The sequence below is a fragment of the Caretta caretta genome, chromosome 2 (assembly GCF_965140235.1).
Source record: "Caretta caretta isolate rCarCar2 chromosome 2, rCarCar1.hap1, whole genome shotgun sequence".
Lineage (NCBI taxonomy): Eukaryota > Metazoa > Chordata > Testudines > Cheloniidae > Caretta > Caretta caretta.
This window is the reverse complement of record NC_134207.1, coordinates 18554491-18566863: the sequence shown is the minus strand read 5'-3', so window position 1 is coordinate 18566863 and position 12373 is coordinate 18554491. Positions and strand designations below refer to the sequence as shown.

The 12373-nt window shown below is 39.8% G+C and overlaps 1 protein-coding gene across 6 annotated transcripts in view; it reads right to left on the bottom strand.

The window, feature by feature from the left end:
* The window catches only part of ASAP1 (ArfGAP with SH3 domain, ankyrin repeat and PH domain 1), a 362608-nt gene that overhangs the window by 86544 nt on the left and 263691 nt on the right, over positions 1–12373 (bottom strand). For all 6 annotated transcript variants that reach the window (XM_048841653.2, XM_048841649.2, XM_048841648.2 and 3 more), the window contains 2 exons: positions 5606–5693; positions 4022–4070 (listed from right to left, as the gene is read on the bottom strand). In XM_048841653.2, the coding sequence (XP_048697610.1) occupies positions 4022–4070; positions 5606–5693 (137 nt within the window). The remainder of the gene's footprint in view (positions 1–4021; positions 4071–5605; positions 5694–12373) is intronic.

Sequence of the window (12373 nt, the reverse complement as noted above, 5' to 3'; positions counted from 1 at the left end):
TAAGGAAAAAAATAAAAGACACTAGACTACTACTAAAAACTAGTCTAGGCTACAAAGAAAGCATGAGGTAATAGTTGCTAATGGACTGTTAATAGCTCTGTCTCTAGCCAGGAGTCGTAGAGAAGGAACTGACAGGCGTTAGTCCGTGCGCATTGACTAGCCTCGTGGCAGGGCATAAAGATCTCTGATCAGCAGCACAGGAATCCAAGTACACCTACAGTGGAACTCTCATACAGTGAAGCACCCACAGGGACACTACTTGAAGAACCACTTGGTAATACCAACCATAAAGTAATTAAATTTAACATCCTTGGGAGGAGGGGAATACCAAAGGAACCCACCACAGTAGCATTTAACTTCAAAAAGGGGAACCACACAAAAATGAGGAAGCTAGTTAAATGGAAATTAAAAGGAACAGTAACAAGAGTGAAATGCCTGTAAGCTGCAGGGAGACTAATTAAAAACACCCATAGTAGAGGATCAAACTAATGGTATACCCCCAGCACCCTCCCACAAAAAACCTCAAGAGGACCAAAAAAACAATGCCACCATGACTAAACAACAGACTAAAAGAAATAGTTAGAGGCAAAAAGGCATCCTTTAAAAATTGGAAGTCAAATCCTACTGAGGAAAAGAGAAAGGAGCATAAACGTTGGCAAATCAAGTGTAAAAATATAATTAGTGGGCCAAAAAAAGAATCTGAAGAGCAACTAGCAAAAGACACAAAAACAAACAGCAAAAACTAACAGGAAGACTACCAAACAATCAGTGGGGACACTGGATGATCGAAGTGCTAAAGTAGCACTCCAGGAAGACAACGCCTTTGCAGGGAAGCTAGATGAATTCTTTGCCTTGGTCTTCACTGAAGAGGATGTAAGGGAGATTCCCACATTGGCACCATTCCTTTTAGGTGACAAATCTGAGGAACTGTCCCAGATTGAGATGCCAATAGAGGAGGTTTTGGAATAAATTGGTAAATTAAATCGTTGCCCTAAACAGATATTCATCCAAGAGTTCTGAAGAAACGCAAATATGAAATTGTGGAACTACTAACTGGTATCACTTAAATCAGCCTCTCTACCAGATGACTGGATCATAGCTAATTGTAATGTTAATTTTAAGAAGGCTCCAGAGGCAATACTGGCAATTACAGGCCAGTAAGCCAAACTTCAGTACCAGGCAAATGGCTGAAACTAGTAAAGAACAGAATTATGAGACGCACTCATGGAGAATACTCAATGCACCTTTGTAAAGTGAAATCATGTGTGTCAGAATTCTTTCATGGTGTCAGCAAACGTGGACAAGGGTGATCCAGTGGATATAGTGTCTTGGACTTTCAAAAAGCTCACCAAAGGTTCTTAAGAGAAATAAGGAGTGATGAGATAAGAGGGAAGGTTCTCTCAGGAGGCAGTAATAGGTTAAAAGATAAGGCAGGAATAAATGGTCAGTTTTCATAATGGAGAGAGGTGAATAGCAGGGTCCCCAAGGGATCTGTGCTGGGAGCAGTGCTATTCAACATATTCCTAAATGATCTGAAGAAAAGGGGTGAACAGTGAGGTGACAAAATTTGCAAACGATAAAAAATTACTCAAGATAGTTAAGTTCAAACCTATCTGCAAAGAGTTACAAAGGAATCTCACAAAACTGGGTGACTGGAGAACAAAATGGCAAATGAAATTCAGTTGATTAGTGCAAAGTAATGCACATTGGAAAACAATCCCAACTATGCATATAAAACGATGGTGTCTAAATTAGCTGTTACCACTGAAGAAAGAAATCTTTGCGTTATCGAGGATGGTTCTCTGAAAACATCTGCTCAGTGTGCAGTGGCAGTCAAAAAAGCTAACAGAATGTTAGGAACCATTAGGAAAGGGTTTCATTATAAGACAGAAAATATCATAATGCCACTATATAAATCCATGGTATGCCCACACCTTGAACACTGCCTGCAAATCTGGTTGCCCCATCACAAAAAAGATATATTAGACTTGGAAACAGCTGTATCACCGATCAAATTCACAAAATTACACAGACATATCTAATGCTATTTGGGTCACTTATAAGTACTTGTCCAAAACACACAGCACTTGAATAAGCAGAACTACAGGAATGTGTTGTAGTTTTTAGTGGTTTGTATTTCCAAAACAGGCAATATGTCATTAGTTTTCATCAATTTACTACCTCTAAATCCAGTAAACTTCTCAAATCTATTTGTAGGGCTAATAAGTTCCATTTAGCAACAAAAATATTAAAAAAATACTGCAGAACAAATTCATTCTCTGAGCTACTGAAGTTGAACCGTATTCCTTTATTTTGATAAAACATACTGAAGCTTACAGGAAATAAAATCATTGTGGGATCTCAAACTAGTCTGACAAAATAATCAGAGGGGAAAATATACGCAGTAACAAATAACTACTTTAAATGACTGGGTCTCAAAATACAAAGACTAATAAAGAAAATGAAATATATTATAGCTTGATCTTTCAAATAAACAAATATAGGAAAAGCTAATTTACGGCAAATATTTCAAGATCAATTGTGCATCCAGGACATTGCTGACTAAATATTTTAAATGACATTATTTTCTTCTCACCCAACAAATGAAGGGAAAATAACATGGTGCTTCCCAAACAGACAATGTGCAAAGTCAGCTGTAAACATGACAGAACCGTCACCTTTCACAACCTGCAGGACTGGCCTAAAGCTTTGAAGGATTCCATGTGCAACATGAGGCTCCTTCCCTGCTCACTCCCTGTCTGTGACTGGGCCCTAAACCACTGCTTCCCCATGTCATCTACTTCTTCACCTGCCAATCAGCTGTAAAGGCTTCTCAAATGCATACAAGACAGCAAGCGTACAAGAAGCAATCTGGTGTTAAACTAGAATACAGGTGAGCAGGTAAGGAATAGTGAAGCTGAAAGGAGGGAGGCAGGCAGGCACCAGACCTCAATCTGGGCATTCCACCAGCAGCTTTCTTACGGGAATTGTCAGGTGGCAGTGGAGTGCAATGTTCTACAGCAGTGGTTCATACCCTGGGGGTATGCAGAGATCTTCCAGGGGGTACATCAACTCATCTAGATATTTGCCTAGTTTTATAACATGCGACATAAGAAGCACTAGCAAAGTCAGTACAAACTACATTTCATACAGACAGTGACCTGTTTATATTTCTTTACATACTATACACTGAAATGTAAAAGTTCAATATTTATATTCCAATTTATTTATTTTATAATTATATGGTAAAAATGAGAAAGTAAGAAATTTTTCAGTCACAGTGTGCTGTGACACTTCTGCATTGTTACGTCTGATTTCGTAATCAAGTAGCTTTTATGTGAGGTGAAACTTGGGGCTACGCAAGACAAATCAGACTCCTGAAAGGGGTACAGTAATCTGGAAAGGCTTGAGAGCCACTGTTCTACACAACCACACTGCTATCAAAGCCCTATGGCTACCAAAAGCAATACGAAAAAGACAAACAGAGAGATGTGAATCAGAGAACACTAGAAAGTTCTAGAGAGTTCTGCACTGGCAGGTAGATGGATAAGTCTAATGAAATAGTCTATGGGGGCAAGTAACTGCATTAATAAAGTAACTAACGTAAATGACTAGATTCCAAAGTATAGTAAGACTCAAAGAGAAGGTGTTTTCTGTCTCCCATTTCCAGTACCGTACTCTTACATCTAAAGTGGCAGATATATGGTTTTTTCGGCTGTGAAAAAGGTGAGATAGGGTACAGATAATTATTCTATTGTCTCTTCCCCTCCCCCCCTTTCTCATGGAGTTTTTGTAGGCATCAAACCTTTTGTAACCTTTACCACTCTTCACTCTGATGAATGGCAGTTTTCACTTACGACTTTCAGCATAACAAAAAATCCAGGGAACAAAGGCATATAGTGTTTTTCCACTAATTGAACAAAAGTAGTTTTGCCAGTGACTTCTTCAATGCAAAGAAATGATTTGCATATTTCTAGAGACAGATTTAAAAATATCTTGATGACAGTGTAAACATTCTTACGCTATATACTCTTGTTCATCCTCCGCCTGAAAGTGGTATGTTCTGTTATCTGAAATACAAACAAAAATCTTTCTAATGTTGAACACACCTGACAGATTTGAAATTAATTTTAAGATGCCAAAACAGCATTTGTTACCAAAATATATTCAGCAAGTAAGGACATATGTTAACATAAGTCAGTAAACCTATGACAGCTCTATTTTTCAGTTACTAACTTTTTAATAAAGCAACAGAATTGTTGACAGTATAAGTCATTTGTATCAAATGAGGGTCTGGTGACAGATATTGTTAATGTAATACCGAAGAGGTGAGGCAGTATACTTTTTGAGTTACATTAAGTTCACTTTTTTTTGGTGTGTACAGCCAGCATATTTTATGCCACATCTTAGTCAATTTGTTGAAAACAGACACCCTTGTTTTTTTAGAATGCATAGAAAAACACTATATGGGGCATATTCTGCCTTGTAAAATCCCTTTTGAAGTAAAAGGAGTTGCACAAGACAAAATTAGGGCAAAATTAACCCAAAATAGGTACATTTTGTTTGGAAAAAAATAAAATCAACACAAAGAAAATGTTATTGTTTTTATCACCATCAAAATTAACTTCAATGACTAAGGCTATGATTTAGTCATGGGTATTTTTAGTAAAAGTCATGGACAGGTCACGGACAAAAACAAAAATTCAGGCCCCTGATCTGTCCATGATTTATACTATACCCCTGACTAAATCTTGGGGCAGCTGCTGCTGCGGGGGGTGCACCCCAGGGGACTGCTGCTGTATGGAGCATGCCCCACGGGGCCGCAGCTGGGGAGAGTGGGGGCAGGTGCACAGCTGCTCCAGCCGCCCCGGGGACTACTACTTGGGCTGGTGCGGATGGCTGTGGGGCCGCCTGAGTGGCTGGCTGCAGAGTCGCTCCAGCAGCGGCTGGTGTGGCTGTCCCCAGGGCTAACTGAGTAGCTGGCCCTGGAGCCAGCTGCTTCAGCAGCCTGGGGTCAGCCACACTGGCCTCTACAGAAGTGAAGGAGGTCACAGAAAGTTAGGGAATCCGTGACTGCTGTGACGAACACAGAGCCCTATCTATGACACAACGCAAGATAGACAGGCACAGGTATTACTAAATGGTTAAAGGCTATCTTTTATGAAGGAGATGAAACTGAAGTTCCACACACAGTATAGGGGGTATTTTGAACAAGTACTGATAGACTGTTAAAACTGCAGAATAATTACCTGACTGAATCTAAGCAAACACGTTCACGCATAGTTGCTACTCTTCATAACAGTTAATTTTGTGCACAGTGCATCTTATGGTTTGCAACAGATACACAGTATAGATATTAGAAAACTTTCCATACGAAGATGTATATAGTCTTGGTCCTTGAGTCAAAATCAGAGCTGGATCCAAATATCCACAAAACTTTGTACAAGTTTGGATTAGGAGCTTAATTTTGCATTTTAGACTCACTTCTAGTTAAAATAGAACCTTGTAATTATTTTGCTATACAACAACATTCTGTAAAATCCCAGCCAATAGACTAGTTGATAATGAATGGTGTAAATATTTATTCACTTAAAATGTCACATACGTGATATCAGATCAAAAGACTTCTTATCTTCTGCATTTGGCTTCACCTGGCAGGTTAGTAAATTCAGTTTGGCAGGTTGCCTGTTGGACTAAAGAAAAAAAATTACCTATAGCAGTCTTGATTTAGGGCCCTTTTCCCACTGAGAGGTATTTTTTCCATTCCTTTTATATATGGTTATAGTCACATTTTAATCAGTATAGATGGAGCAGTACAAGAATAACAAAAGCCCCTTTTTAGCAATTCTTTTTTTTTTATAATTTCAGACGTGTCTGAAGAAATGATTTTTTTTTAAAAAAGTCCCAATATTTAATTTTCCTATTGTGTTTAATAAACACAAAGATTCAATTGTTATCATTAAGCATTTTTTGTTACATAATGAATACATACATGAATGCTTCCATTTTTCTTGCATTTTATTTTATTACTTCATAAAAGTAATTGAAAATAGCTAAAAAGTAACAAAACAATCTTGATAAGTATATACACACAGTACATATATATACACACACAACCCCCCCCCCCCCCAACACCCATTTCCCTTACTGGGAGACAAGTGTCATTTCTTCAACTAATGGGTAAAGAAAAGGTGAAACCAAATTAACTATACAGGCTGGCTCTGTTTTTCCAACCAGTTTTGGTGGTTGAGCTGAATGTAGCTCCTGTGTAAATCCGGAAGGGATTATTGCTGACCACTGCTTTAGTAAATATGTGTACATAATGTGCTTTGTTAAATCTTTTTCTATATTTTCACTTACCTGACTGTGGCTCTGGTTCAGGAAGGTACTTAAGCATATACCTAGCTTTAATGTATCCACTGACCTCAACTGATTACTCACATGATCAAAGTATGTTTAAGTACCTTCCTGAATGGTCTAATATGAGCACACAGGAATCACACAATACATCTTTCCACTGATCTATATTGAAATTCTTCTGTATACAAATCCTCAAGATCTAGCTCCTCTGTCAGCTTTCAAAATACTCCTCGGGGTAAGTGCAGTAAGTAAGTTTAAATAAACCTTGTTTGAGTGAACTACCACCAAAAAGGTTTTGGTTGTCCCCTGCAGTCTGAAATAACGTAAATAAAATAATGACCAGAAGAGCTGCCGCCAGGCTTATGGTCATTAAAAAGTTATATTAAATGTGAATGCTCAAATCACATGTAGAGAATAAGGCTTCAACTCAAATGCAAGAACAAGTTAGGGGACCTTCAAGAAGCATATTACATGGGTCTCAAAATATCCACAGTTAATATCCCTTTCATCCCCCATAGCGCATGCAAGCAAAACGAGACAAAAAAATAGACGGATTAGATTTAGGAAGGATGATTTCTCCATTTCCCACTCCCCAAACTACAATAGAATTTTGCTAATCCACACATTGTATAATAGCCATTTCTCAGAAAAACATAGCAGAAGCTTAGTGAAGTTTATTAAGATTTTGCTATTTTATAAAATATACCACATTATATTAGAACAATTGGGTAATCTTGATTTTGCTGATGACATCCTCCTGCGTTCAACATATTGCTTAATGGAAGAAAAGACACAGATTTTGGCAGACACTGCAAAACAAGTTTATCAACAAGAGGAAGACAAAATATTTGGCCATCAACGTCCCGAGAGCAACCATCAGAGCAAAAGGCGACACTAGAAGAAGTAAGTCATTTTACATATCTAGGGAGTGAGAAGTGAAACAATGGTGACACCATGCTAGATATCAAGCAATGAATATCAAAAGCAGCAAACAACTTTCACAAACTTGAAAAGATTTAGAAAAGTAGCATAATTGGCACTGATACAAAATTACTAATTTTTAACACCACCAAGTCTGTCCTCCTTTATAAAGCAGAGTTGTGGAAATCTGCAGCAGAAATTGATAAGAAGATCAACTAATTCCAAAGTGAATGCCTGTGGAAGATCTTCAGAGTCCATTGGAAAGAGTTTCTTGCAACATCAGAAACTGAGTAAACAAACCTAAAGCACCAAAACATGGTCAGATGACGATGAACATATTTAGGACACACTTTAAGGATGCCACCAACATGACTGCCACATCAAATGATATTATGGACACCACCTGGGAAGAGAAAAAGAGGGCAACCTAGAGAAACATTACACGGAACTATAGAGAAAGAAGCCAAATCCATCAACATGACACTCAAGAGGCCTGAACAGACCAGCACAAGACCTAAATAAATGGTGGAAACTGATGAACACCCTATTATGCACCTGAGGGCATGGGAATATAAAGAAAGATGATGTTTATTAATACATTATGATGTGTTACCATACAGAATTAAAAGTGAGTCATAACTGTGAAAATAATTGGATCTCTTTTTTCTACACAGTTAATTAATTGTAGTCACATATCATATTCATAAGTAATTCTCCAAAACCTACCATACTAATATTGTTGTGCCATACTGAACTAAACTTGTGCCGTTCTGAAGATCTAGGCACAAACGTCTGCCTGGCACTCATAATGATAAAATTATGTCACTGTTCTTTAATTTATTTAGTGAAGGCCTGTTACTAACAATCATACCTGAGTCACAACTAATGGTTTGATTTTGATTTGATTAATGAGGTCTTTTCAGTATTCAAATATTGGGGACTCTCTCCACAGATATAAGACGTTTCCCCTCTCTATGCAAGCTTGATATAAACAACCTAAGCCTCCCCAATACCTTTTTAAAATTTATCATCTTCACTGCCATAAGGTACCATTTATACAATAAGCAACACAACAAAAATCTCTGATACCAGCTTCATACTGTATAGAATAGCAGCCATGTTAGCCTGTATTCGCAAAAAGAAAAGGAGTACTTGTGGCACCTTAGAGACTAACCAATTTATTTGAGCACAAGCTTTCATGAGCTACAGCTCACTTCATCGGATGCATTCAGTGGAAAATACAGTGGGGAGATTTATATACACAGAGAACATGAAACAATGGCTGTTACCATACACACTGTAACCACAGTGATCACTTAAGGTAAGCGGGGGGGAGGGGGGGAAGAACCCTTTGTCGTGATAACCAAGGTGGGCCATTTCCAGCAGTTGACAAGAATGTCTGAGGAACGGGGCGGGGGGGGGGGGGGGGGGAGGAAGAAATAAAGATGGGGAAATAGTTTTACTTTGTGTAATGACCCATCCACTCCCAGTCTCTATTCAAGCCTAGGTTAATTGTATCCAGTTTGCAAATTAATTCCAATTCAGCAGTCTCTCGTTGGAGTCTGGTTTTGAAGTTTTTTTGTTGAAGAATTGCAACTTTTAGGCCTGCAATCGAGTGACCAGAGAGATTGAAGTGTTCTCCAACTGGTTTTTGAATGTTATAATTCTTGACGTTTGATTTGTATCCATTTATTCTTTTATGTAGAGACTGTCCAGTTTGACCAATGTACATGGCAGAAGGGCATTGTTGGCACATGATGGCATATATCACATGTGAAAAGGTCTCTGATAGTGTGGCTAATGTGATTAGGCCCTATGATGGTGTCCCCTGAATAGATATGTGGACACAGTTGGCAATGGGCTTTGTTGCAAGGATAGGCTCCTGGGTTAGTGGTTCTGTTGTGTGGTGTGTGGTTGCTGGTGAGTATTTGCTTCAGGTTGGGGGACTGTCTGTAAGCAAGGACTGGCCTGTCTCCCAAGATCTGTGAGAGTGATGGGTCATCCTTCAGGATAGCTTGTAGATCCTTGATGATGCGTTGGAGAGGTTTTAGTTGGGGGCTGAAGGTGATGGCTAGTGGCGTTCTGTTATTTTCTTTGTTGGGCCTGTCCTGTAGTAGGTGACTTCTGGGTACTCTTCTGGCTCTGTCAACCTGTTTCTTCACTTCAGCAGGTGGGTACTGTAGTTGTAAGAATGCTTGATAGAGATCTCGTAGGTGTTTGTCTCTGTATGAGGGGTTGGAGCAAATGCGGTTGTATCGTAGAGCTTAGCAGTAGACAATGGATCATGTGGTGTGGTCTGGATGAACGCTGGAGGCATGTAGGTAGGAATAGCGGTCAGTAGGTTTCCGGTATAGGGTGGTGTTTATGTGACCATCGCTTTATTAGCACGGTAGTGTCCAGGAAGTGGATCTCTTGTGTGGACTAGTCCAGGCTGAGATTGATGGTGGGATGGAAATTGTTGAAATCATGGTGGAATTCCTCAAGGGCTTCTTTTCCATGGGTCCAGATGATGAAGATGTCATTAATGTAGTGCAAGTAGAGTAGGGGCATTAGGGGACAAGAGCTGAGGAAGCGTTGTTCTAAGTCAGCCATAAAAATGTGGGCACCCATAGCAGTGCCGCTGATTTGAAGGTATACATTGTCCCCAAATGTGGAATAGTTATGGGTGAGGACAAAGTCACAAAGTTCAGCCATAGGCTTGCTGTGACATTATCAGGGATACTGTTCCTGACACCTTGTAGTCCATCTTTGTGTGGAATGTTGGTGTAGAGGGCTTCTACATCCGTAGTGGCCAGGATGGTGTTTTCAGGAAAATCACTGATGGACTGTAGTTTCCTCAGGAAGTCAGTGGTGTCTCGAAGACAGCTGGGAGTGCTGGTAGCGTAGGGCCTGAGGAGGGACTCTACATACCGAGACAATCCGGCTGTCAGGGTGCCAATGCCTGAGTTGATGGGGCATCCAGGATTTCCAGGTTTATGGATCTTGGGTAGCAGACAGAATACCCCAGGTCGGGGTTCCAGGGGTGTGTCTGTGCGGATTTGTTCTTGTGCTTTTTCAGGGAGTTTCTTGAGCAAATGCTGTAGTTTCTTTTGGTAACTCTCAGTGGGATCAGAGGGTAATGGCTTGTAGAAAGTGGTGTTGGAGAGCTGCCTAGCAGCCTCTTGTTCATATTCCGACCTATTCATGATGACGACAGCACCTCCTTTGTCAGCCTTTTTGATTATGATGTCAGAGTTGTTTCTGAGGCTGTGGATGGCATTCTGTTCTGCACAGCTGAGGTTGTGGGGCAAGTGATGCTGCTTTTCCACAATTTCAGCCTGTGCACGTCGGCAGAAGCACTCTATGTAGAAGTCCAGTTTGTTGTTTCAACCTTCAGGAGGAGTCCACCCAGAATCCTTCTTTCTGTAGTCTTGGTAGGAAGGTCTCTGTGGGTTAATATGTTGTTCAGAGGTGCGTTGGAAATATTCCTTGAGTCACAGACGTCGAAAATAGGATTCTAGGTCACCACAGAACTGTATCATGTTCGTGGGGGTGGAGGGACAGAAGGAGAGGCCCCGAGATAGGACAGATTCTTCTTCTGGGCTAAGAGTATAGTTGGATAGATTAACAATATTGCTGGGTGGGTTAAGGGAACCACTGTTGTGGCCCCTTGTGGCATGGAGTAGTTTCGATAGTTTAGTGTCCTTTTTCTTTGGTAAAGAAGCAAAGTGTGTGTTGTAAATGGCTTGTTTCGCTTTTGTAAAGTCCAGCCACGAGGAAGTTTGTGTGGAAGGTTGTTTTTTTTATGAGAGTATCCAGTTTTGGGAGCTCATTCTTAATCTTTCCCTGTTTGCTGTAGAGGATGTTGATCAGGTGGTTCCACAGTTTCTTTGAGGGCGTGTGGCACGAGCTGTCAGCATAGCCTGTGTGGTATGTAGATTGTATGTATGTCTTGAAGTATTTTCAGGACCTGAAGAGATTTTTATGATAGTCACAAAGTCCTTTCTCCCCCATACAGTGCACATCAGCAGCAACGTTAGACACCCACCCTTGTCCTCAAGCAGCATTTCATGGTGGCAGTCACTAAAATATAACCTGATGAGATTGTACTATGTCAGAATGAAGCTGATTTACTAAAAAAAGTTATACAATATCATCAGAATTAAAATCCCTGGTCCCCAATAGGACATCTCTGTAGCTTGTGTAGTCACAATCAAAGTATCACTGCATCGATCTGTGTGTACAGCACAGAAGAGGTCACAAGACTGAGGATAAGCAAATCAAAGTACACGGTAAGCAAGTAAATCTTAACTGCAGACCAGGTGTAGACCCTGTCCAAGAAAAGTAAAGAGCACAATCTGGTATTATTTCCTCTGTCCTATCTGCTTAATAGAAAAGGTGAAATTTGAAAGACAGGCTACGTAAATCTTCAAAAATATACAAAAACAAAAGAAAACACTATGGCAGTCCAATTTTTTTAAAAAAATTTTTGAGAGAAAAGGAAAGGGCAATGATAAGAAAAAAAGACATTGCTATTAAAACTGTGAAAGCAGCAAAATAAAGAAGCCTGGTAAGAAGATGTAGTAGAGGTAGATGGGTTCCAAGGGAGGAAACACTAACTTTTTCAGAAGTTTAGATGGTCTCTGCCGTGCTCAGCATCACTCATAATATTTTAGAGCATGCAAGGCCTCATCAGTCTTTGTATTAAAAAGTTCACACGCTTCAAATGGCAGATCTTTTATTGTAACCTGCACCTCTTTAGGAATTTGAGATGAAACAAGCCAAGAGGATTTTCTCATGGCAACAGAGGTGGCCATGGATCTGGAAACTGTATCCACAGTGCAGAGAATTGCTTGACGAGATGTGTGAGCCACAAGTTGCTCCTCCAAAACCAAAGATTCAAATTCTTCTGTTTTCATGGGGGATTTTGTCAATAAATTTGGAAACAAAGTCCAAAAACAAGTAATCAAAGCCTGATTATTGACGATCCTCATTTGTAGACTTGATGATTGTGACATTACCTATGGTACAATCTGGACTGTTGAACAGCAGTGTCCCCTTAATTCTCTAGCTTGGGGGTCCTTCTACACAGCTTTGCTGTTAGAAAATCCAC